This window comes from Hemiscyllium ocellatum, chromosome 36, assembly GCF_020745735.1.
Source record: "Hemiscyllium ocellatum isolate sHemOce1 chromosome 36, sHemOce1.pat.X.cur, whole genome shotgun sequence".
NCBI classification, from domain to species: Eukaryota; Metazoa; Chordata; class Chondrichthyes; order Orectolobiformes; family Hemiscylliidae; genus Hemiscyllium; species Hemiscyllium ocellatum.
This window is the reverse complement of record NC_083436.1, coordinates 31,666,817-31,692,872: the sequence shown is the minus strand read 5'-3', so window position 1 is coordinate 31,692,872 and position 26,056 is coordinate 31,666,817. Positions and strand designations below refer to the sequence as shown.

Sequence of the window (26,056 nt, the reverse complement as noted above, 5' to 3'; positions counted from 1 at the left end):
TTGACTAGACAGATGTACAGAAAACTGGCAAGTGAAATTCAATTCAGAGAAGTAGAAGGCAATGTACTGGAGTAAAGTAAACACAAAGGACCGAATACACAATAAATCAGAGGACTCAAGTTTACAGGAACATGGGAGTCTTGGAGTGCACGTCCACACACCCCAGTGGTGACAGGACAAGCAGTTAATGTTAATAGGGACACTTAAACTTTCAAGGCAGACAGCAAATTAGATTTGAACAGTATAAGACACTAGTTATGCCATAGCTACAATTGTGATCCTGCTCTGGTCACGCATTACAGAAAAGAAATGAAAATACCAACATGGACATAAAAGAGAATTTGTCAGGACTGGAAAATGTTATATAATGAAAAATTATTATAGCCTGTTTTTTCTGGTAGAGGTAGCTTTAGAGGCAGTGAGAGATTCAATGGAAAGACAAAATTAGATGGACCCATTTTCCTTAATAAAGAGACACTAGAGTAAATCGATTTTAAGTAATTGCAGCAGGATAGGAGCAGGTCTGGGGGAAAGCATTTGCACCCAGTGTTGGAATCTGAAATTCATGGCCTGAAAGTATGATAGAGAAAGAAACCCTGACCATAGCTAAAAAGTTATTTGACCTTGAAATACTCCAACCAATAGTGTTGTGTGTCAAGAGATGAAAAATAATGAATTCAGCAGAATAGCTCTTTCACAGCCACTTTGTATCGAGATTATTTTAATATTTCTGTGTATTTACCAGAGTTAGAAAACTAAATCCATGAGAATAAATCCATTTTATTTCTAAGCATTGGTAGCAAGATCAATATGCATGCATGCATTCATTCCTTCACAGACTATGTACTTCCAGCCGTGCATCTTTCAAAAAGATGCAAAGAACCGAAGGCTAGAATAATAACCCAATAGGTTGGAAATTCAAACATGCTAAACTAAATTCAACTCAACAAATACATCTCTTGTCACACCAAAAAAAAATCACTTAGCTGTCATAAAAAATACTTGATTCAGTTATGTCCTTCCAGTAAGGAAACTAACATCTCTTCTCCCTGTCTGGTCTTTACAGCATGGGTCACCTGCATCACTACATGGTTAACTTTCAAGGCCCCTGTGACCAGAAAATAGATTGTGCTTGCCTCATCCTTATCACACTTCTGTAAAATGCCCTGTTTCTCACTCCTGGACAGAAATATCAATCTGTACATATTAACTCATTTCACATACGCAAGGTGTGTTTCTACTAGAAACACAGTAAAAATGGAAATAAGAAATGGTTATCTTGTGAATAATTATCACTACTTAAAGAAAGCAAATTGTTAAACATTCAAGCATGTTCCCAAATGAGCACTTACTTGGTCCCTTGCAATAGTTTGGGTTGATGATAAAGATCCCAAGTAGTACGAGGGCTGCGGTTCTCCAAGCTATTTTACCCAATAGTCTCCACCTGGAATGGTTAGCCTGCAACGCTGAATTCAGGGAGAGGGTAATCGATGTTCCCATGATAAACACAAACCTACAGCAGAAAAATCTGTTTCAACCTTGATTACACATTTTCAAAACAACAATCATTATGTCAACCTGCTTTTAAATTTGGCCACAGGTTACAGTAACACAATGCAGGCATGAATAGTTAAATGGTCTCCTTTTGCCCCATAACTGTCAAGCATTTTTCATTAAACTGCAATGAACGTACTTTTCCGCTGCCTTAATTTAAACAAATATGAATCTAGTACATCCCTTGTTTTAAACAGGCTTAAAGACATGCATTCCAATTTTCCTGTTAAATTCCAAGTTGCTAAATTCAAATCATTTGTTTAAATTGGATAATTTTTAAAAATGTTGTGCTGTTTAATTAAAAATGCATTTGTATCTTAAGAATTCAAACTGCTTCCATGATAAAATTGGCTGAATTCACAGAAAACCACATGTAATATAAAGAAGCTTTCATAGACTTTAATTTCCTGCTGTATTAGTCACACTTGGTGCATTATATGATTACATAGCATTTTTCACAACTTCAGGATAGCCCCAGGCACTTTACACCTGACGCAGTCAAGTAGTAATTTAGGAAATGTGGTCGCCAATTTGCGTTCATGCAACATAAGCAAACAATATTTTTAGTGACGTTAGTTGAGGGATAAACGGTGGCTGAAACTGAGGAAAGCTCCATGCTCTTCACACTGTGCAAATTTTATATCTATATGGTGCCTTGTTTAATGGCTACTCTAGAAAGAAGGCTTATTTGACATTAATGCACCTCCTCAGTACTGCACTGAAGTGTCAGGTTAGAACTTGGTCACAAGTTTTTGATGTGGGACTTGAACTCACAACCTTCTGGCCTCCAGGCCAAGTTGTATCAACTGAATACAGAGGAACTTCGAATATCCAAAGGTAAATACTTAACGGTAACGTCCTAGGGAGTGTTGCTGAACAAAGAGACCTTGGAGTGCAGGTTCATAGCTCTTTGTAAGTGGAGTTGCAGGTAGATAGGATAGTGAAGGCGGCGTTTGGTATCCTTTCTCTTATTGGTCAGAGCATTGAGTACAGGAGTTAGGAGGTCATGTTGCGGCTGTACAGGACATTGGTTAGGCCACTATTGGAATATTGCGCGCAATTCTGGTCTCCTTCCTATCGGAAAGATGTTGTGAAACTTGAAAGGGTTCAGAAAAGATTTACAAGATTGTTGCCAGGGTTGGAGGATTTGAGCTACAGGCAGAGGCTGAACAGACTGGAGCTGTTTTCCCTGGAGTGTCGGAGGCTGAGGGGAGACCTTATAGAGGTTTACAAAATTGTGAGGGGCATGGATACGATAAATAGACAAAGTCTTTTCCCTGAGGTTGGGGAGTCCAGAACTAGAGGGCATAGGTTTAGGGTGAAAGGGGAAAGATATGAGAGAGACCTCAGGGGCAACTTTTTCACTCAGAGGGTGGTATGTGTATGGAATGAGCTGCCAGAGGAAGTGGTGGAGGCTGGTACAATTGCAACATTTAACAGGCATTTGGATGGGTATATGAATAGGAAGGGTTTGGAGGGATATGGGCCAGGTGATGGTAGGTGGGACTAGATTGGGTTGGGATATCTGGTCAGCATGGACGGGTTGGACCGAAGGGTCTGTTTCCCTGCTGTACATCTCTATGACGCGCGGGGAGTATTTTGTTCAGTTAGTCAAATGTTGGATAATTGATTGCCAGATAACAGTTTAGTCAAGCATTAGGACCTTGCAATCTTGCCAGATAATCCGAAATTTGGATAACCAAATACCGGATAATAGAGGTTGCTCTGTAATGGCTAACAGCGTATTGGCAATTACAGGGTAATTGTCAGTTCAAGATTGCAAAATCTATTCTAGAGTACAATCCAGCTTCATAAAATCATGAAAGATGCTTACCATGGAAACACCAAATCTGCTACCGTCAATCCTATAAAATCAGAAATCAGAAAACACAAGCATTATAGATCTAGACAGAATTTGCACGTATTATGAGATAAAAGCTTTTTAAAAATTAAATCAAAATGCATATAGATTGCTGTGTTCTGGTGAGTCATGTCAATGCAAGATGTTGCCAGATCTGCCAGGTTCGTTCAGTGTTTTTATTTCAGATTTCTAGTATTTACATTACTTTGCTTTTATTGGACATTTTCCTGTGCTGTGTCCAAAGGAGCTTATTTAAAACCAGTGAATAGATAGGAGCAATTCAGCATTTCCACAATGACTTGAGCAAACAAGGTTAGCACCTTCTGTACAATGAAAAGACCCTCTGAACCTATACTCCAAAGGGCAATTCATTCACAGTATAACAAATGGTTTACAGCAACAGGGACCAGATTAGACTTTGTAATTGCAGACACACATACACAAAATAAATCATCTGACCTACCATTCCAGCTTTCGTGTTTGAAGAACCAGTATCTCCCACCTCCATAGTTAACAAAGATCATGATCACCAAAGCCAGCCTAGAAGATTATACAGAAATCTGGTTACATTACAACTAACACCTCTCCCTTCAAGGAGACTCGCTTGTAAGCCAGAATATAGGCAGCTGCATAGATGTACTGCACAGAAACAAGCTATTTGGACGAAGTAATATTTGCCTCCTTCCATCCACAGCAGTCTCCTGTTTTTCTATCTGCCTCATGTCTGATTTCAGCAAAGCTTTCTAATTCCTCTAATTCATACATACTCTTCTGTTTTATTCCCCAAAAGCGTTCACATTATTTGCATTAATCACTTCTTATTTGTATCTCTCAGAACTGGCAAAATTTTCTCCACACTTATCCAGTCCAATCCATGTCAGAATTTTTAAAGACATGCGATTTTTTTTTCCTCAAAAGAGAACACTTTCCCGTAGCTGTAATCTTTCAGGTATCATAGATTGGACCAAAATTAGACTGTTTTGTAGCAAAGTAGCAGTTCAACATCTAGGTGGAGCCCAGAACACGGGGATGCAATCTTAAAATAAGAGCTTGACTGTTCAAGAGTGATGACTCTTCTTTGCTCAAAAGAGTAGTGGAAATCAGGATCTCTCACTCAAAGGTTGCATAGGTTAATATCAAAACTGACTGGAGTGTTTGTATTAGATCTTAAGGTTAGTAAGACAATGGAGCTAAGATATAGATCAGCTGCAATCTAACTGAATGACAGATTAGCATATTCCTACTGCAGAGACTGCCGTAATTTTGATTAGCCATTAATGAATAGTACAGCAATGCCATATGCTAGGCATCAAACCAGTGGGGTGGAGGTCAACTGTGTCAGCAGGTCTCCAAAGTGAACCATTAGTACGACAGTAGGAAGAGGAAGACAACGAGGAGATGAAAAATTCCTAAATAGGTCCCAGACACTCACAGAGACAATAAAAAAAATTCAAAATAATATATGAAACAGCAACAACAGTGCATTTAGAAATTTCTCAGACGCTGCACACCAAGACCATATGTGCTTCTGGTGGGGACACTCCCTTACAAACTCAATTCGGCAGAGAAAATGAGTTGTCTTTAATGTCTTTGTTTCATTACAATAGTTGCTCAATTTGAACAGCAAGAGAAGCTGGCAGGCATACATTGATATTCAATAACATCCAGAGCTTTGAAAGAATCCAAAATCAAAGTTACCCTCGAAAGGTGTCCAGTGAACGAAGTCGGTAGGAGCCTGGATTGCGTCCTGACACCAGATTACCATGAGCTGCATTGTCTGTTACACGGTTTGTTGATCCTAACTCCTTTTGAAGTAAACCACACATATTTTAGATTTTAAAAAGAGAGTTATTCTAATTAAATTATGGCAAAAGCTGAACGAAGGAGGAGGAAATAAATCATTTCCAGGAATAGATGCCAGTTATTATCAAGGAAAAGCTAAAAAAAAGCTCTCTTCTCACCAAAAATTGACATTAGCCTCTCATATTTTCTTCCCAGCCTGAAAAGCTTGTGTCTCTCCAGTCTTTCATCATTAACCAGAGCCCCAACTCTGAGGTAAGCCTTATGGCTCTTCTCTGCACTGCAACCAGACTTTGAATATTTCCTTTGTAATCAGAACATGACTGGTGACTGGGTTGGACCAGCACAGTTCAATGTCAAACTACCCTTGACTTGTACTTTACTTGGGTTCAACATTCTAGTTGTTTTGTTGAGTACTGGTTGGGTAGTCTAAGACAGTAGATCTCATATCTACATCCTTAGCTGGTCTGAGGATCCATGGAGTATATGTTGCCCATTTTTTCGATTCATATGCATTTGAAACAAATAATTCTGAGGTGGTTTTTTACTTACAGAATTGATTAGCCGCTCCATCTCAACCCGATATGAAAGGCTGGACATCAGGTTTCTGACAGAATTAAGTCTGGGGCAAGAAACAACCCAAGATTAGACACTGTTCCTTACCCTTTTGAAGGAAAGACCATTTGGTCCATTCAAATGTCATCCACCTATGATTCACTCCTCGATTGCAACCTACAGCCAACAATCAGTTGACAATTTTCCAAAATAATCAACATGAAATTCTGGATAACATTAAGCTATTCGATGATAGGATGGTAGAATCCATCACAGGGGAGCTCCTAGTCTATTTTCACTCTACACTCAAACATTTATTTTTAAATTTACTCATGAAACATGGCAGCATTTATTGCCCACCCTGACTTAAGGGGGCGGTGATGTGGTGCCTTCTGGAATTGTGCACTCTATGGGATGTAGTGACACCCATAGCACTGTTAGGAGGGATGTTCCAGGATTTCGATTGAATTAAATTGTCGGAACATTGATACGGTTTCAAGTCAGTATGGCATGTGACTAAGGAGGAAAACGGAAGGTGTTGTTATAATAAAACAAGGAACTGCAGATGCTGGAGACTTGAAACAGAAATTGCTGAAGAAACCCAGCAGGTCCTGCAGATCTGCGGAGAGAAAGCAAAAATAACATCAGTCCAGTGGCTCTTCACCAGACCTGCTAGCAGCTGGGAATAGGTGGCGTTTATACTGATATTGGAAAGTGGGGGGAGCAGAGAGACAGAGCAGACAGAGAAAATGATAGAGGAGGAGATGAAAGAGATAGGCAACCAAGGAGATAACGGGTAGCAGGCCAGGACAGGACGGACCTAGGAGTATGTGAGAATGGGTGACAGTGCTAAAAAAAAATTCTAACAGTTTGGGGTGGTTTAAAAGAAAAAATGGAAGGATGGATTCAGTCTGTAAAGTTCTTGAACTCGTGGTGGAGTCCTAGAGCTGCTTGATCCCCAAGCAGAAAATGAGGTGCAGACCTTTGAGCTTGTGCTGAGGCACGCTGGAATAATGCAACAGGACCAAGACAAATGTTGGCATGGGAACACGGTAGTGAATTGAAGTGACAAGGAGTTGGAAACTTTGTTACTTTTACAGACAGAATGTAGGTATTCTACAGAGTGGTCACGCAGCCTGCATTTTGTCTCCTCAGTGTAGGGGAAGAGGAGACCAGATTGAATTAAGTAAATGAAAGGTATGCCTGGAGTCTTGGATGGTGATGAGGGATAAGGTAAATGCACAGGTATTGCACCTGCGATTACTTGGGAAGGTCCTGAGGGAGTGTGAGGGGATGTTGGGAATGGTAGAAGGGTGTACCAGTGTGCCCCAGAGGAACAGTTCCTGTGGAATACTGACGAGGGAAGAGAAGGGGATGTGTCTGGTCGTAGCAACTTGTTGGAGGTGATGGAAATGGCAATTTAAAAGGGGGCTTAGAGGTATTGTTGCTCCCACTTCCCTTCTCCTTCTAAGTAAGAGAAGTTGTAGGTTTGGAAGAAACTGTCAAAAAGCACCAGTGATTTGCTATGATGCTTCTTGTAGAAGGTACACACTGATGCGACCATCTTTTGCTGAAGGCAGTAAATGTTGAAGGTTGTGGATAGGGGACTAAGCAAGCCAGTTGCTTTGTTCCGGATGATGCGAAGTTTCTTGAATATTGTTTGGTTGGAGCTGCTTCCACTCAGGCAAGGGGAGATTATTCAGTCACTTTCCTGACTAGTGCCTTGTAGATAGTGGACATGCATAGAAGAATAGGAGGTAAGTTACTTTCAAATTCCTAGCCTTTGATCTGCTCTTGTACAGTGTACATGGCTGGTTGGGTTCAGTTTCTGGTTAATGGTAATTGCCAGAACTTTGATAATGTGGGATTCAGTAATAATAAAGCCATCAAATATCATGGGGAGACCATTAGACTCTTGTTCGCTGAAGTCAATATGTACCACACACGTGCCAGGAAATCACTAACGCCGAGAATCTAAGCACCTCATTGGCATTCAACTGCATTACCACTGAAATTATAACAGGATTACAACAGGATCTGGACCAGATGGGCCAATGGGCTGAGAAGTGGCAGATGGAGTTTAATTCGGATAAATGCAGGTTGCTGCATTCTGGGAAAGCAAATTTTAGCAGGACTTATACACTTAATGATAAGGTCCTAGGGAGTGTTGCTGAACAAAGAGGCCTTGGATTGCAGGTTCATAACTCCATGAAAGTGCAGTCGCAGGTAGATAAGATAGTGAAGGCGTTTGGTATGCTTTTCGTTATTGGTCAGAGTATTGAGTACAGGAGTTGGGAGGTCATGTTGCGGCTGTACAGGACATTGGTTAGGCCACTGTTGGAATACTGCATGCAATTCTGGTCTCCTTCCTATCAGAAAGATGTTGTGAAACTTGAAAGGGTTCAGAAAAGATTTACAAGGATGTTGCCAGGGTTGGAGGATCTGAGCTACAGGGAGAGGCTGAACAGCCTGGGGCTGTTTTCCTTGGAGCGTCGGAGGCTGAGGGGTGACGTTATAGAGGTTTACAAAATTATGAGGGGCATGGATAGGATAAATAGACAAAGTCTTTTCCCTGGGGTCGGCGAGTCCAGAACTAGAGGGTATAGGTTTATGGTGAGAGGGGAAAGATATAAAAGAGACCTCAGGGGCAACGTTTTCACGCAGAGGGTGGTACGTGCATGGAATGAGCTACCAGAGGAAGTAGTGGAGGCTGGTACAATTGCAACATTTCAGAGGCATTTGGATGGGTGTAAGAATAGGAAGGGTTTGGAGGGATATGGGCCGGGTGCTGGCAGGTGAGACCAGATTGGGTTGGACCGAAAGGTCTGTTTCCATGCTGTACATCTCTATGACTCTTAAGGTGTCAATTTTAAAATTAGCAATTTATCCAACTAACTGCAGCTGCAGATGAATTCTGAAACTTCTACTACTCTTTGCTTATTTCTATCAACTTTAACTCCTGATTTTCCAATATTTTTATCTTAATCTTCAATTAATTGGGAGCAGATATTTTCTCCTAAACCACCCTACTAGCTCCCCATAAACTTTGAAAAAGTTATTATTTAGCCTTCCATGTGCCAGGAACAACTATGGTTGTTTATTCTCTCCTTGTAACTTAAAACTTGGAATCATGTCATCATTCTAGTAAAACTAGATTATACTCCCTTAAAAAGGTGTGGTACCCAGGACAGCTTGGTTCATCAGGTGTGGTCTCATTAGGGCTTTGTATAACTGGAACAATTTCTACCTCCCTCATTCTTTCGGGATAGATAATGCAGTATTCCATTAGCCTTTTCTATTATTCTCTGCACGTGTTCATTTTAGTGGTATGTACTTGGATCCTGTCTTCTCCCAAGTCTTCGTTGATCTCTACTGTTTCTAGCTCTGCACCATTTAAAAAGAACTTTGTTTTAACCTGCTTTGATCCAAGATGAAGTTCTTACGTTTACAGTGAAATTTGTTTCCTGCAGTTTTTCAGCAGTTGTTCAGCCTTTAAAAGTCTCTTTACTCATGCTAATGCCTTGTCTCACCCTTCATTGCATCACACAAGCAACAGTCTTATTCCCATGCCTCTTTGCCACCACCCCCCCCTTCAAAATTTACCAAACATTCCTAACCATATCATAGCTCCTTGAAAGTAGAGTCGCAGGCAGATAGGATAGCGAAGGAGGCATTTGGTATGCTTTCCTTTATTGGTCAGAGTATTGACTACAGGAGTTGGGAGGTCATGCTGCGACTCTGCAAGTCATTGTTTAGGCCACTTTTGGAATATTGTGTGCAATTCTGGTCTCCTTCCTATCGGAAGGATGTTGTGAAACTTGAAAGGGTTCAGAAAAGATTTACTAGGATGCTGCCAAGGTTGGAGGATTTGAGCTATAGGGAGAGGTTGAATGTCTTCTCTGGAGCTTCGGAGGCTGAGGGATGACCTTAGAGATTTATAAAACCATGAGGGGCATGGATAGGATAAATAAACAAAGCCTCTTTCCTGGATGGGGGAGTCCAGAACTAACTAGAGGGCATAGGTTTAGGGTGAGAAGGGAAAGATATAAAAGAGACCCAAGGGGCAACTTTTTCATGCAGAAGGTGGTAAGTGTATGGAATGAGCTGCTAGAGATGGTGGTGGAGGCTGGTACAATTGCAACATTTAAAAGACACCTGGATGGGTATATGAATAGGAAGGATTTGGAGGGATATGGGCGAGTGCTGGCAGGTGGTACGAGATTGGGTTGGGATGTCTAGTCAGCATGGACAAGTTGGACAGAAGGGTTTGTTTTTGTGCTGTACATCTCTATGACTCTATGAGCAACCGCCAGTTCAATCACTAAATCTAGCTGGACATTTCACAACCTCGGTGCACAAAGCAAAATTGAGGAAATTAATTTTAACGTAGGTTATCCAATTAACAATTAGGTCATCCACTTTGGATCTAAGGAGGATACAAGAGGGCGGTGTTTAACTGGGGCAAAACTAAATTATTACCTGCACAATGACACAACTTTTACATTTAATCATGAACCTATATCCCCCTGTTCCAGTCCCTCACTGTGTGCACAATCTATGCCTTATTTCCTTAAAATCTCCTGCTCTGTTCTTAGTGTCAGAGATATTTGGATATTGAAAAACGATTGAAATTCTGGATAGTGTCAAGACTGAGAAGAGAGAACAGTGGAGATGTACTGTGATATGTTGGATGAGAGGCTTTGATTATGATAGATATTCTAGGGAAGTTAAGCCTCTTGTCATCAGATCAGCATTTAAAAGGAGCTCTGACAGAGGATGTGATTTTGGTGAGGTAGAATAATTACACTTGTTTAACAGGTATTTAGCATAACCAATAATTATGTCAAAATTTTCAGGAAATAGTTCATGTGAAACAGTGTTATAAGTAGAATCCCAAAACATTTGAACATTTACTGGAAGTCAAATTTGAAAAAGTTTAGCAACCATTGTGATGTCGTAGGCTCCTTCTGAGCTTTAGGTCTGATGGTTATGCAACTCTGCCCTCTCCAGGGACACAGATCAATTGCTGATGCCAGCTAAAATCAAAAATGGAGGACTGATGGCGGACTGACCTGCAGGCTACCCTATCCATATGATTCTATTAAGGATCGCTGAAATTTAAAATTGTGTCAATCAAATGGTACTGTAAATCATAAGTTTGGAACTTACCCCATTATTAACTGTGCTAAACATATCAAAACAGCTAATCCAAGATAGGCAAGGAATGCATATAAAATAGCTGCAAAGAAAGAGGAAAATATTAACTTTTGAGACAGCTAACAAAATTTGCAACCACCCAAGAGTGCTTAAATACAAACCACAGCCACTGCTTCAACCCAGCACTACTTAGATTATCAGTTTGAGATATACGTCATAGACAAAGTACAGATAAGGCTTGTAACAATAAATTTATTCCATAACCTCACGAGAAATAGAAACATTTTGTTTCACTCGTGGACAGTGATAAAATGGTTATTGGTCTTTTTCAACTTCTAAGAAGAAAAATTATCCTTTTGACTGCCGTAGCTCTTCACAAGTATACATACGAAGCTTGTTGCTAATTGCTTCTTGGTCAATGATGATTTTACAGTTGACTGGTCCACTCGCATTACTCAGGTTTGCCTTTGTCACCCATAAAGAATAATGTCCATGCTCACCAAAGGTTTCATGCACCCTGCAAGAGACAAAAATAAAATTTACAACAAGAACTAAAAACAGAGCCAAACTTTTTAGGTGCTCCTTCAAAATGATTAGAATCATAAGTCTAAATTTGTTTTATTTTAGGTTTGGTTGCTATGCATTATCAAAGGGATGCAGCTTGCAAGTGCGACACACTCATTGATTTAGAAATTCCAACAAAGAGCAGACCAGAGGCTTTTCCCAAGAGACATTCAAAACAAGTCAGATTATAGAGATAAAACAGAATACTGCAAATACTTGGCATGTGGAGACATGAACAAAGAATGTTTCAGGCTCTTCTACTCAATGTCTTCACATAAAGCATCCCTCTCATCACAGGAATCAACCTGGTAAACTTTTGAGAATCTCTTCAAAGTAAAATGTATTCTTAATTAGGTATAATGATAAAAGTTATTACAAATGGTTTCACCAAACCCCTATAATAATTACAACAACACTACATTGACTCTGCCTAATTATTGTGGTTTGTCAAGTTCCTTCCTACCACATCCTTTATAATAGATTAGAGCATTTCTCTTCATGACTGATGCTTGGCTAAATGTTTAAGATCCCTTCTTTCATTCTCAATTCTATTCAGTAGCAGAGTTACATTTTCTAACTTCCAATATATGGGGCTGCTCCAGGATTTGGGAAATTCTGCAAGATAAAAGTCAATGAAACTCCTAATTCTGACACCATTTCTGAAAACCCTAAAGGTGTAGGTCATCAGGTCCTGGGAATTGTTGGTTATTAGTCTCATGAATGTCTCCAGTACTTTTTTTTTTTACTTAAAACTAATATTAATTACTTCCAGTTTCTCACTCACTTTAAGCCCTGCTTCCACAAAATTTTTAGTCTTTTTGTCTTCGTTACAATAACCAAATACATAACATTTACCATTTTCTTGTTCTCTATTATAATTTCTCCATCTCTGCCTCTAAGGAGCTCACATTTACCTCTAAAATTTTCTCCCTTTAAAAATCTTTGCAAAATTTCTCAACTTGTTTTCATATGAAAACAGGTGTGGCATGTGGCTCATTGGTTAGCACTGTTACCTCAGCGTCAGGAACCCAGGTCCGATTCCAGCTTCGCGCAACTGTCTGTGTGGAGTTTACACATTCTCTCAGTATCTGTGTGGATTTCCTCCAGGTGCTCTTGTTTCCTCCTACAGATTTGGTGCATTGGGCATGCTGTATTGTCCCATAGGGTCCAGGGATCTGCAGGTTGGGTGGCTTTGCCATGGGAAGTTCATGGTTACAGAGAAGCATGTCTGGTCAGGATAGTCTTCAGAGGATCAGTGTGGACTTGATGGGACGAATGGCCTACTTCCACACTGTAGGGATTCTATATTTAACTAGTTTACTTTTCTTTATTCCCCTCAAATTCTGAGTCATTCCTTGCTGATTTTAATATCCTCCCTATCCTTAAACCCACTACACATTTGGCAACATTGTCAATCTCTTCTTTTAAAATGATTAAACCTTTAACTTCTTTAATTCTTTAAGTTAGAGTATTTTTAAGAATTAACTTTAACTTGTTTAATCTAATTCAAACTGCTTCACCAAAATTGCTCATACCTCTACAACCTCTGTTTTAGAGATAAACTGGCTGTTTAAATTTAAAATCCCAGTTTCAGGCTTTATAACACTTAATATCATACTCCATCATAGTATAGTAGATTACAATTTACCTACTTTCATTAAAAAGTGTACATAATCTTTATTGGTTGCAGGACTTCCTCAAGTGCTTTAACTCAGTGAAGTATTTCTAATCTGAAATTGTGGTGCAGGAGAAAACATAGCAGTCATATTACCCACAAAATTCCAACAAACAGCAATTTATTTTTGTGATGTTAACTGAGGAAGACATTTAATTTAATAATAGCCAGAGAAATCAGTACGATTTTAATCTTATTCACTGCACAAATCAAATTTGCAAAAGTAATCTGAAGGGTAAGTTAATAAAATACATTCAGAGAATCCAGAGAAAGTATATTCCTGTCAGGATGAAAGGGAAGGCTGGTAGGTATACGGAATGCTGGATGACGAAAGAAATTGAGGATTTGGTTAAGAAAAAGGAAGTAAATGTCAGGTATAGACAGGATAGATTGAGTGAATCCTTAGAAGAGTATAAAGAAAGTAGGAGTATACTTAAGAGGGAAATCAGGAGGGCAAAACGGGGACATGAGATAGTTTTGGCAAATACAATTAAGGAGAATCCAAAGGGATTTTACAAATATATTAAGAACAAAAGGGTAACTAGGGAGAGAATAGGGCTCCTCAAAGATCAGCAAGGCAGCCTTCTGGAGGCACAGAAAATGGGGGAGATACTAAATGAATATTTTGCATCAGTATTTACTGTGGAAAAGGATATGGAAGATATAGGCTGTAGGGAAATAGATGGTGACATCTTGCAAAATGTCCAGATTACAGAGGAGGAAGTGCTGGATGTCTTGAAACAGTTAAAGATGGATAAAACCCCAGGACCTGATCAGGTGTACCCGAGAACTCTGTGGGAAGCTAGATAAGTGATTGCTGGGCCTCTTGCTGAGATATTTGTATCATCGATAGTCACAGATGAGGTGCCAGAAGACTGGAGGTTGGCAAACGTGCTGTCACTGTTTAAGAAGACAATATATACCGGTGAGCCTGACCTTGGTGGTGGGCAAGTTGTTGGAGTACATCCTGTCCCTCAGGATTCCCATGTATTTGGAAAGGCAAGGACTGATTCGGGATAGTCAACATGGCTTTGTCTGTGGGAAATCATGTCTCACAAACTTGATTGAGTTTTCTGAAGAAGTAACAAAGAAGATTGATGAGGACAGAGCAGTAGATGTGATCTATATAGACTTCAGTAAGGTGTTCGACAAGGTTCCCCATGGGTGACTGATTAGCAAGGTTAGATCTCATGGAATACAGGGAGAACTAGCCATTTGGATACAGAACTGGCTCAAAGGTAGAAGACAGAGGGTGGTGGTGGAGGGCTGTTTTTCAGACTGGAGGCCTGTGACCAATGGAGTGCCACAAGGATCAGTGCTGGGCCCTCTACTTTTGTCATTTACATAAATGATTTGGATGCGAGCATATGATTCCATGACTCTAAATCAGTAAGATTTCTCTGAATGTATTTTATAAACTTACCCTTCAAATTACTTTTGCCAATTTGGTTTGTGCAGTGAATAAGATTAAAAACGTAATCTTCAAAATGAAAAGATTACAACAATTATTATTGTCAGCATATGCTCCTCCATTCAACATCATGGTGACTATTAATGACTTTACAACCTACTCTTGCTAGTACTTCTGGACCTTTCCCACTCTCTCCATACTGATGCTGCATTCAGACTTTTCTCCTACTACCTTTACTTCACCTTCATGTTCAGCTGAGCTACCTCTTTTATTAGTTTGCCTTTCTTTTCTAAAAATCTAGTATCCTGGAATATTTAGTTCTCAACCTTGGTCATCCTGTGAAAACATCTCAAAAACATCCAATAAATCCAACACCTTTGTCCAGTAATTAATCTATCGAATGCTATGCGTATTCAAGTATAGTGTTTTAATGTTACATCCTTACTATTTTTCCTCTATGTGGCCTTAGCAACCATGCCTTAATATAACCAAACAGCTCTAACCATCGCTGATACAATCTGCTTGACTTAGCTTAAGTACTGCTGTGCTGCTCTGTAGCATTGACATTTTAATTTATCTCCATTAGTTAATCATTGTTCCAAGACAGTATACTTAATCCAGTTTCTGTTAGTTGAAGTTTCCCTAACTCTCGTGCTAGCACCCCATGAATTGAAATCCCGACCTCCACCACGATACTTTCAATTACATATTTGAACTTCAAATGTTTGGTTTACACGAGCTCAAACTCCCTCAGCAAATCCTCACACCTAGCTCTACCTCAGGCATTGGTTTTTACATGGACAACAACTAGATCCCTCCCCTCTTTAACTGCAAGGTACGTTTTAAAGCGAGCTTCAGGACTCCTGAGAATAGAGAACAGTATCTACCCGTTCTTGACCGTTTTACCTCCTACACACTTTTTCACAGCTACTGAGTCGATTCCTGTACCACAGTATCGCTGTTTACTTGCCCATCCTCTCTACAATCTCTATTCTCACTCCCAAACGCAACAAGTATCATGCACCCAATGATCAACATCTTAAGATTCCTCCACCACTGCATCTGTGGTTTCTTTATCTATCAAGTCAGTCACATCTCCTCTTGTGCCAGATTAATAACCAAATCTAAGGATTGCAACTGCCGCCTGAGTCAAAATGTCCAGATAACGCTTTACATACACCATGCTACTCAGCAGCCGTTCTGTCTCTCTGTTGGGAAACATTGGAGGTAGCAGAAATTTTCTCCAAATGCATGACTGCAGTAGCAATGAGGAAATGCGTCCACTTACCTGCACACTTCCTTCTTGTCGACACTACTGTTCACCTGTAATGTTACTGGGTACTTTGTGTCAATGGCAAATGTTGAATTCCTTGGGTGCCCTACATGTTTTTCTGTAGGTACATTTCCAAGTTCCTGGTACAGACACTGAGAAAATCAGATACAAAAATAGAGAGGGTTAAAGAAATAAAAACAAAAATCAGCTTTACACTTAACCTCACTTTTTAGCTTTGCAATGCTTTCAAACTAGTGTGTAGACCTTAAAACAAATGGTTAAAAATTCATCCTGACTGGAAATTCTCAGTGACTGCAGCACCAGAAACAACCTAACCAGCACAAAAGACAAAATGCTCTGCTTGAACCACATGTTTGAGTTTTCTGTGTGCTCTATTGAGACATCACCCAGAAAACTGGTCTCACCCCCAGGTGGAAACTGCAAGATTGGAATAATTCAACTAGTCTGGGAACACACTTCATTTGAACACACGCTGAAGCAAATACATACAAAACTGGTTTGTATTATGATTTAGAATGCCAAACCAGGTCATTTGGCAAACAGGGAGAAAGTGAGGCCTGCAGATGCTGGAGATCAGAGCTGAGAGGGTGTTGCTGGGAAAGCACAGCAGGTCAGGCAGCATCCGAGGAACAGGAGAATCAACGTTTCGGGCATTCCCAGGATGACCAATTCCACCTCAAAGTTCCAGATGGCCTCCTCCTTCCACGACCGCATCTTCACTTCCCACATGGTTGACGAAGCCCTCCGCGACTCCCTCATCAAGTCCACGCCCCCCCCACCAGCCCACACCCTACTCCTGGCACCTTTCCCTGCCACCGCAGCAAGTGCAAAACCTGTGCCAAACCACACCCCTCACCTCCACCCAACGCCCCAAGGGATCCTTCCACATCCGTCAAAAATTTCTCTGTACTTCTACCAAGGTCACCTACTGCACTCGGTGTGGTCTCCTCTACATTGGAGGCAGGACAATTTTTTGTGGATTGTTTCAGGGAACATCTCTGGGACACCTGCACCCACCAACCCCACCACTCTGTGACTGAACACTGCAACTCCCCCTCCCACTCTGTCAAGGACATGCAGGACCTGGGCCTCCTCCATTGCCACTCGACACCTGGAAGAACATCTCATACTTTGCCTTGGGACCCTGCAACTACATGGGATAAATGTGAATTCCAACAACTTCCTCATTTCCCCTCACCCCACATTATCCCAATCCCAAGCCTCCAACTCAGCACTGCCCTGCTAACCCTTCCATCACTCCCCCCTCTCCCTCTGACTTCTCACCATCACACTCACCCTCATCCATTTATCGTTTTCTCAGCTACTTTCCCCCACCCCATCCCATTTCTCTCTCAACCCCGGCCCACAAACCTCATTCCTGATGAAGCCCATTCCTCCTGCCTAAACGTCGATTCTCCTGGTCCTCTGATACTGCCTGACCTGCTATGCTTTCCCAGCAACACACTCTCAACACTTGGCAAACAGGTCCACATTAATGTTTATGACCCCCATAAGCCCCCTCCCAACCTTCATCCAATCCAATCAATACTTCCTTCTATTCCTTTCCCCCTCTGATAATGTCTGTATGTCAAAAAACACAATGCACTACAAAATTGATTGATTCATTGCAATCAATGTATTTAATGGTTCATTTAATAAAGTAACTTCCAATAATTAAAAAATCTGGTTGCTCTCAGTGGAGGGCTGGCTACACATCATAAATATATTACTAAAGATAAACATTTTATCTTCAGCTGTGTTGAAAAAAATTGAACCACAGTAGCACTCCAAAATACATGAAGGTACACTTTCACAGAAGAGGAGAAAAATTGCTTATGCTACAGAGAAAATGCTACTTCTTTGTGATTGAGCAAATAACTTTAGTCTAAATTTGAAGCATAACCTTATCAAAGCAGTTTTCGATGAATTTGTGCCCAATACACAGAGAAAGAATATGTCGACTTGCCAACTTTAAAGGCACTTGGATAGTCACCGGATAAGCATATGGATGATAATGGAATAGTGTAGGTTAGACGGGCTCCAGATTGTTGCACCGACCTGTGAAACCATCGAGGGCCAAAGGGCTTGTACTGCAATGTTATGTTCTACACACAAATAACTTTATTGAGTCTATGCGATCTAAAGGTCAGTTATCATAACAGAATTGATCACAAGTAGCTAGGATTTGTTTTCCACTAACAGTGTCCCCTCTCAATGCTACATCGATAACGGGTACAGAGAACATCGTTCTGGTTTTGCAACTGATACTTTTCTACTTCTGCCCTCGTTCCAATTGCTTCATGCTGAACAGGGAAAACACACTCCAGCATCTACAGTAGTACATTCGTGACACAACATAACTTTGTTGACTTGCAGTAATTCAAACCCACCTGATAGCAGTGATCTGATAGCCAGGAGACTACCAGGCCCTCATGAAGCAGCTCATTATAAACTTTTAAAATTGCTTGATCCATCTCAAGTTTTGGTGGTCTTCTTTCAGGCAATTCTGTGGTGAAATAAAAGAAAAACAAGTCACAAATGCTTGAAAGCAAAATAATTCTCAACTTCTCTCAGCCCTCTAATGAATCAATCGCATTGTCTTTTCTTCCGGCACAGTTTTAATCACTGCACTTCTAGTTAATTGGAAGGTTCTCAGGACACAGACAACAGTTGAGATTTATTTTAAAGAAAACATTCAGATTTGAAAATACAAATTCACCATGTTAGCTCTTGGCAGGTATTTCAACAATTTAAGAGCAGCCGGATTGGAAGATATGAACGCACCATCTTAAACAATGTCCAATTGAACTATTCCTGATATCTCCTGTCCTTTAACCACTGCTCAATGTCTGCATGCTTGAGAGTTGCACTTAGATCATTAATTACAGTTCCCATTCCAGCCAGAATGCAACCCTTTACAAGAGTAAGGGCTGTTGTAAGCACTCATGCTAAAAGAGGTGCATAATCACTCTGCTTTCTCCCCTTCCTTGACTATACTACCTCCACCATATTCTTTTGCACACCTATTGAATAGATTCCTGTACCAGAGTCTCAGTTCGCTTGCCCATCTTCTCTGTGATCTTTATTCTACCAGCAAGTTAGCAATATTTGTATCATCTAACTTCAGTTTAGCTTAACCTAGTGTTGCTTAATAAAGCAATGAGTGGTTACAATGAAACATGTTCGTCATATACACTCATTTTGATACAAAGCACCTCGGTTACTAGACAGGAGCAGATGTTTGGCAAATCTACAGAGAAAACAAAGCACTCAATCAAAAAAATTCTACTTTTTAGTTTGTTTGTTTTACAAAGCATAACCAAGTAAACGATCCAGTGCAATAGATTGCAACCATATGGCCAAAGCTCATGTGTAATAATTTTTTATGTTAAATCAGAATGCAATTAAATGGGTTCCTAATTAGACTCATGGGATTAATGTACTAGATGGCATTGGCTTCCAAAGTGCCCTCAAGATAATACTTAAAGACTTGCTTCCAAAAGCAGACTAAACCCATACATAAGGTTCTCACATCAATTTGCACCAGGTGAAACAGAAGTTACTTCACACTGATACCATTAGAAATTCAAATCCTAAAAAAGGTGTCAGTGCTGCTTTTCCTTTCTTTTGACGTATGAGCAGATTTCACTAGATGAGTGAAAGAAGCATTGACATGAGCAATCTCCAGTGACTTTGGTTGTAGGTTTGCTCATTGAGCTGCAAGGTTCATTTCCAGGTGTTTTGTTACCTTATTAGGTAACATCTTCAGTGGGCATCAGGCGAAGCAATGCTGAAAATTCCTGCCTTCTATTTATATGTTTGGGTTTCTTTGGGTTGGTGATGTCATTTCCTAAGTCACTTCCTGCTCCTTTTCTCAGGGGATGGTAGATAGGGTCTAACTCGATATGTTTGTTGATCGAGTTATGTTTGGAATGCTATGCTTCTAGGAATTCTCGTGCGTGTCTTTGTTTGGCTTGTCCTAGGATGGATGTGTTGTCCCAGTCGAAGTGGTGTCCTTCTTCATTCGTATGTAAGGATACTAGTGAGAGAGGGTCATGTCTTTTTGTGGCTAGTTGGTGTTCATAAATCCTGGTGGCTAGTTTTCCACCTGTTTGTCCAATGTAGTGTTTGTTAGTTCTTGCATGGTATTTTGCAAATGATATTAGTTTTGCTTGTTGTCTGTATAAGGTCTTTCAAGTTCATTAGCTGCTGTTTTAGTGGGCTACCATGATGCCAAAGGGTCCGAGTAGTCTGGCAGTCATTTCTGAGATGTCTTTGATGCAGGTGAGAGTGGCTGGGGTTTCTGGACGTGTTTTGTCTGCTTGTTTGGGTTTGTTGCTGAGAAATCAATGGACTGTGTTCATTGGCTACCCATTCTTTTTGAACACACGGTATAGGTGATTTTCCTCTGCTCTGTGTAGTTCCTCTGTGCTGCAGTGTGTGTTGGCTCGTTGAAATAATGTTCTGATGCAGCATTTCAAAACTCGCTAATCTCCAGTGACCTTTGGTTTAAAAATTGGATTCTATTAACAGACCCCCATGACTCTAGCTCCAGAACTCCAGATTGACTTTCTGATATACTGTGACGCAAGTCCCACAATATTATGAATCGTTATCCTCCCGTGAATCTTATCAAAAATCAATTCATTCAGAGGCATGGGAGATGGCAATTAAATATATTCAGGGCTGAGTCAGATATATTTCGGTGACAAGAGTTAAAAGGTAATGGAGAACAGACAAGAAAACAGACTTAAGCCCAATCAGATCAGAACTATCTTATTAAACAGCAAAGCAGACTTGACAAGTAAAAACACTTTATACCCAATGAAGCATCTTATGATGTGCATAGGAAGTGAGACAGCAAATTCATGTACAGCCAGCTCCCACAAACAGCAATGCGTTGATCAGATTTTATTTGAGAGATAAATATTGGTTAGGACAGAGGAGTAACTCCTGTACTCTCCCTCAAAATAGTGCTGTAGATTTTTTTTAAGCTTCACTTTAGAAAACACACAACGCTCTGTTTTGACAACTTCAGCATTCTCTCAGCACAGCACTGGAAGGAAGGCACATCATTGCAACTCAAGGCCACTATAGTTACAACTAAACTATAATTCAAAAACTTGAGTAATCTTAAGGCACAAACTATTGCTTGCAATCATTGCCCATCCAGGACACATGATTGAAAGACAATATTTAATGTCACATGCAAGAGTATGCTGATAACCCACTAACCCCACTAGTACACCCCATCCTAACTGTTGTAGCAAAAACCTAGAAGCTAAATTAAACACAGCAAACCCACTCAAATGGCCATGGAATAAACACCTAAATAACCATTCCTGATGAAGGACTTCAGCCCGAAACGTTGATTCTCCTACTCCTCAGATGCTGCCTGACTGGCTGTGCTTTTCCAGCAGTACACTCTTGACTCTGATCTCCAGTCCTCTCTTTCTCCTAAATAACCTATGCCAGTCACTAATTGAGAGATATGTCAGCCCCAATGCAGCGGATAAGATTCTTTTATTTGAGTTAGAAGTTTGTTAATCAGTTATTTGTGTATAGAATTCCTACAGTGTGAAAACAGGTAATTTGGGCCAAGGAAGGGTTTGGAGGGATATGGGCCAGGTGCTAGCAGGTGGGACTAGATTGGGTTGGGATATCTGGTCAGCATGGACAGGTTGGACTGAAGGGTCTGTTTCCATGCTGTACATCTCTATGACTAAGTCCACACCAACCCCCCCAAGTATCCCACAAGACCCATTCCCCTACCGTATCACACTACATTTTCCATGGACTAACATCCCTGAACACAATGGGAACTTAGCATGGCTAATTCACCTAATCCGCACATCTTTGGACTGTGGGAGGAAACCCACGCAGATACGGGGAGAATGTGCAAACTCCACACAGACAGACAGTCACCCGAGACTGGAATCGAACCTGGGACCCTGGTGCTGTGAGGCAGCAGTGCTAACCACTGAGCCACCCTGTTGTTAACTCAGAGAAAGAAACGTAAGAATATTAAGTCTCTCACTCTCAGCCAATTAAAAACCCTAAATTAGCTCTTAGATGTAACATCACAATGAATATTTAATAGTTTGTAAAGTATTTTGGAACACTGGCTGGTGGGACACATTGTGACAGATACTCTATAAATACAAGGACAAGAAATGGCAGCGAAACTAGACTGACCACAATCTGGTAACATGAGTTCAAGTCACACCAGTGCAGCAGTTCTAACCACTGAGCTACTGTGCCACCCTGTTGTTGACTCAACTCAGAGGGAGAATTGTAAGAATATTAAAATGTCACTGTCTCTCAGCCAATTAAAAACCCTAAATTAGCTCTTAGATATAACATCACAATAAATAGTTAATAGGTTGTAAAGTATTTTGGAACACTGGCTGGTGGGACAAATTGTGACAGATACTCTATAAATACAAGGGCAAGGCAGAAATGGCAATGAAACTAGACTGATAGTAATCTGGAAACATGAGTTCAAGTCACACCATTGCAGATGGGGAAATTTGACTTCAACAGAAGTCTGGAATTATAAATAAAAATTAAAATGATTCCTATGAAGGGCTTTTGCCTGAAACATCAATTTTTCTGCTCCTCGGATGCTGACTGACCTGCTGTGCTTTGCCAGCACCACAATTAAGCTTGACTCTAATCTCCAGCATCTGCAGTACTCACTTTCGCCTGGAATAAAAACCTGATCTAATGGTAATCGTGTAACCACTACTGATTGTTGTAAAAATCCACCTTGTTCACAAACAGAGTATAAGGAATACTCAGCAAGGTGGGTGACTCAACTGCCTTCTGGGGATACAGGGATCAGCAATAAATGCTCACTTGGCTGGTGATGCCCAAACTCATTAGCTTTGGTATTTTTAAAAAACTCCCCGAGATCTGAGAACAGTAAACCCCCACCCACCCCACAACTACCCTCAGACACCTCCCACCCCCACCCACCCAGACCCCAACCCAAACCCTCACCCACTCAGACCCCCACCCCCACTCACCCCACAACTACCCTCAGACACCTCCCATCCCCACCCACCCAGACCCCAACCCACGCCTCCACCCACTCAGACCCCCACCCCCACCCACCCAGACCCCGACCCACACCCCCACCCACCCAGACCCCGACCCACACCCCCACCCATTCAAACCCCCCACCCCCACAACCACCCCCAGAACCCCCACCCCCACCCCCACCCAGACCCACACCCCCATTCCCAGACACGCACACCTCCCTTGGATGGCCCTGACCCCCACCCTGAGGTACCTCCAGCCTCACCCTGTGACATGGCTCCCGGGAGAGTGAGGCCGCCCACCAGCAGCACCGCCAGAGCGGACAGCAGCACAGCGCCCAGGCCCAGCCTCACACTCAGGTCGCCCGGCTCCATCGCTCCTCCCGCTGCTGCGGCCGCCCGGCCCTTCTGCTGCTGCTGCTGTCTCCGCTCTGAGCTCCGGTCTTGTGAGACCGGCTCCACCTCCCTCCTCCGACCCGCCTTCTCCTCCGTCCAGTGCCCTACTCGACGCTTCATCCACGGCGCCGTCAACCGCCAAGGTCCAGGCCCGCCTCCGCCTCACGGGGTCACTGGGCGGGGCGCGTCAGGGGCGGGGCCTAGTTCGGTGGGCGGGGCTTGCCCCGATGTGCGGCGATTGTTTCGATGGGTAGGCTTTGTCGCTATGGGCGTGACTGGTCTCGGTGGGCGGGGTCATAGACCGATGGGCGGGGTCATAGACAGATGGGCGGGCTTGTCGTACATGGGCCGGGCTTGCTTCGAGGAGCGGGCAACGGTTAGATGGGTCTCGGTGGGCGGGGTCATAGCGAGGCATCCCACCTTAGGCGGAGCTTGTTGGTGGGCGGGATCTCGTACAATGGATGGGTTGGAATGTGTCAACGTCAAAGGGCAGGGCAAAGCACGTGTGCGACTTACGCCAAGGGGGCGGGGCTTGGCATCCTTGGGGGCATTCGTTGTATGGAAAGTGAAGCTGCCCTCTTGTGGCACATTTGAAGTGTGCCTGCCTCTGGGCTAGTGGATCCTGGGTTCAAATCCCACCCCAGGATGTGCATGTGGGTGAAAGTGAGGACTGGAGATCAGAGTCAAGCTTAGAGTGGTGCTGGAAAAACACAGCATCTGAGGAGCAGGAAAATTGATATTTAGGGTAGTTCTTCCTCCAGGTGTCAGAGGAGGCCCATGACCTGCATGTCCTCGGCAGAGTGGCAGGGAGAGTTGAAATGTTCGGCCATGGGGTGGTGGGGTTGATTAGTGCAGGTGACCCGGAGATGTTCATATAAGTTTAGGTCATAGAGATGTACAATACGGAAACAGACCCTTTGCTCCAACTCATCCATGTCGACCAGGTATCCTAACCGAATCTAGTCCCACTTCCAGCACTCAGCCCATATCCCTCTAAATCCTTCCTATACATAGACCCATCTAGATGCCTTTTTAAATGCTGTAATTATACCAGCCTCCACCAGTTCCTCTGGCAGCTCATTCCATACCCACACCACCCTCTGTGTGTAAAAGTTGTCACTTAGGTTCCTTTTATATCTTTCCCCTCTCGTTCTAAACCTATGCCCTCTAATTCTGGACTCGCCCACCCCAGAGAAAAAAACGTTGTCTATTTATCCTATCTATGTCCCTCATTATTTTATAATCCCCTATAAGGTCACCCCTCAGCCTCTGATGCTCCAGAGAAAACAGCCCCAGCCTATTCAGCTTCTTCCAAAAGCACAAATCTTCCCACCCTGGCAACATCCTTGTAAATCTTCGCTGAACCCTTTCAAGTTTCACAACATCTTTCTGATAGGAAGGACACCAGAACTGCACGCAATATTCCAACTGTGGCCTAACCAATGTCCTGTACAGCTGCAACATGACCTCCCAACTCTTATACTCAATGCTCTGACCAATGAAGGAAGCATACCAAACGCCTTCTTCACTACCCTATCTACCTGTGACTCTACTTTCAAGGAACTATGAACCTGCACGTCAAGGTCTCTTTGTTCAGCAACACTCCCTAGGACCTTACCATAAAATGTATAAGTCCTGCTCTGATTTGCTTTTCCAAAATGCAGCACCTCACATTTATCTAAATTAAACTCCATCTGCCACTCCTCAGCCCATTGGCCCATTTGATCAAAATCCTGTTGAACTCTGAGGCAACCTTCTTTACTGTCCACCAATTTTGGTGTTATCTGCACTTACTGACGATACCTCCTATGTTCACATCCAAATCATTTATATACATGATGAAAAGTAATGGACCCAGCACCAATCCTGCAGCATACCATTGGACTCAGGCCTCCAATCTGAAAAGCAATCCTCCAACACCACGCTCTGTCTTTTACCTTCAAGCCAGCTCTGTATCCAGACAGCTAGTTCTCCCTGTATTTATTGAGATCTAAACTTGCTAACCAGTCTCCTATGGGGAACCTTGTCAAACACCTTACTAAGGTCCATATAGATCACGTCCACCGCTCTGCCCTCATCAATCCTCTTTGTTACTTCCTCAAAAAAGTCAATCAAGTTCATGAGACATGATGTCCCACACACAAAACCATGTTGACTATACCTAATCAGTTGCTGGTTAAAGCACAGCAGGTTAGGCAGCATCCAAGGAACAGGAAATTCGACGTTTCGGGCCAGAGCCCTTCATCAGGAAGGGCTCTGGCCCGAAACGTCGAATTTCCTGTTCCTTGGATGCTGCCTAACCTGCTGTGCTTTAACCAGCAACACATTTTCACTCTGATCTCCAGCATCTGCAGACCTCACTTTTTACTCTATACCTAATCAGTCCTTGCCTTTCCAAATACATGTACATCTGTAACTCAGGAATCCCTCCAACAACTTGCCCACCACTGATGTCAGGCTCACTGGTCTGTAGTTCCCTGGCTTTTCCTTACCAACTTTCTTAAACAGTGGCACCACATTAACCAACCTCCAATCCTCCGGCACCTCACTTGTGACTATCGATGATACAAATATCTAGCAAGCAGCCGAGCAGTCACTTCCCTAGCTTCCCACAGAGTTCTAGGGTACTGATCAGATCCTGGGGATTTATTGACCTTTATGTGTTTCAAGACATCCATCACTTCCTCCTCTGTAATATGGACATTTTTCAAGACATCACCATCTATTTCCACCATTTCTATATCTTCCA

The 26,056-nt window shown here is 42.0% G+C and overlaps 1 protein-coding gene across 2 annotated transcripts in view; it reads right to left on the bottom strand.

Moving 5' to 3' along the window:
- The window catches only part of hgsnat (heparan-alpha-glucosaminide N-acetyltransferase), a 44,873-nt gene extending 21,410 nt beyond the window's left edge, over nucleotides 1-23,463 (bottom strand). The window contains exons 1-10 of one of the 2 annotated variants that reach the window (XM_060851566.1): nucleotides 23,166-23,463; nucleotides 18,262-18,377; nucleotides 15,866-16,002; nucleotides 11,317-11,444; nucleotides 10,940-11,009; nucleotides 5,768-5,837; nucleotides 5,114-5,220; nucleotides 3,879-3,955; nucleotides 3,389-3,419; nucleotides 1,353-1,513 (exon numbers count right to left, since the gene is read on the bottom strand). In XM_060851566.1, coding sequence (XP_060707549.1) covers nucleotides 1,353-1,513; nucleotides 3,389-3,419; nucleotides 3,879-3,955; nucleotides 5,114-5,220; nucleotides 5,768-5,837; nucleotides 10,940-11,009; nucleotides 11,317-11,444; nucleotides 15,866-16,002; nucleotides 18,262-18,377; nucleotides 23,166-23,427 — 1,159 coding nt within the window. In that variant the 5' untranslated portion in view covers nucleotides 23,428-23,463. The remainder of the gene's footprint in view (nucleotides 1-1,352; nucleotides 1,514-3,388; nucleotides 3,420-3,878; nucleotides 3,956-5,113; nucleotides 5,221-5,767; nucleotides 5,838-10,939; nucleotides 11,010-11,316; nucleotides 11,445-15,865; nucleotides 16,003-18,261; nucleotides 18,378-23,165) is intronic. The other variant, XM_060851568.1, reaches the window with a different exon arrangement.
- Between the last annotated feature and the right edge of the window lie 2,593 nt (nucleotides 23,464-26,056).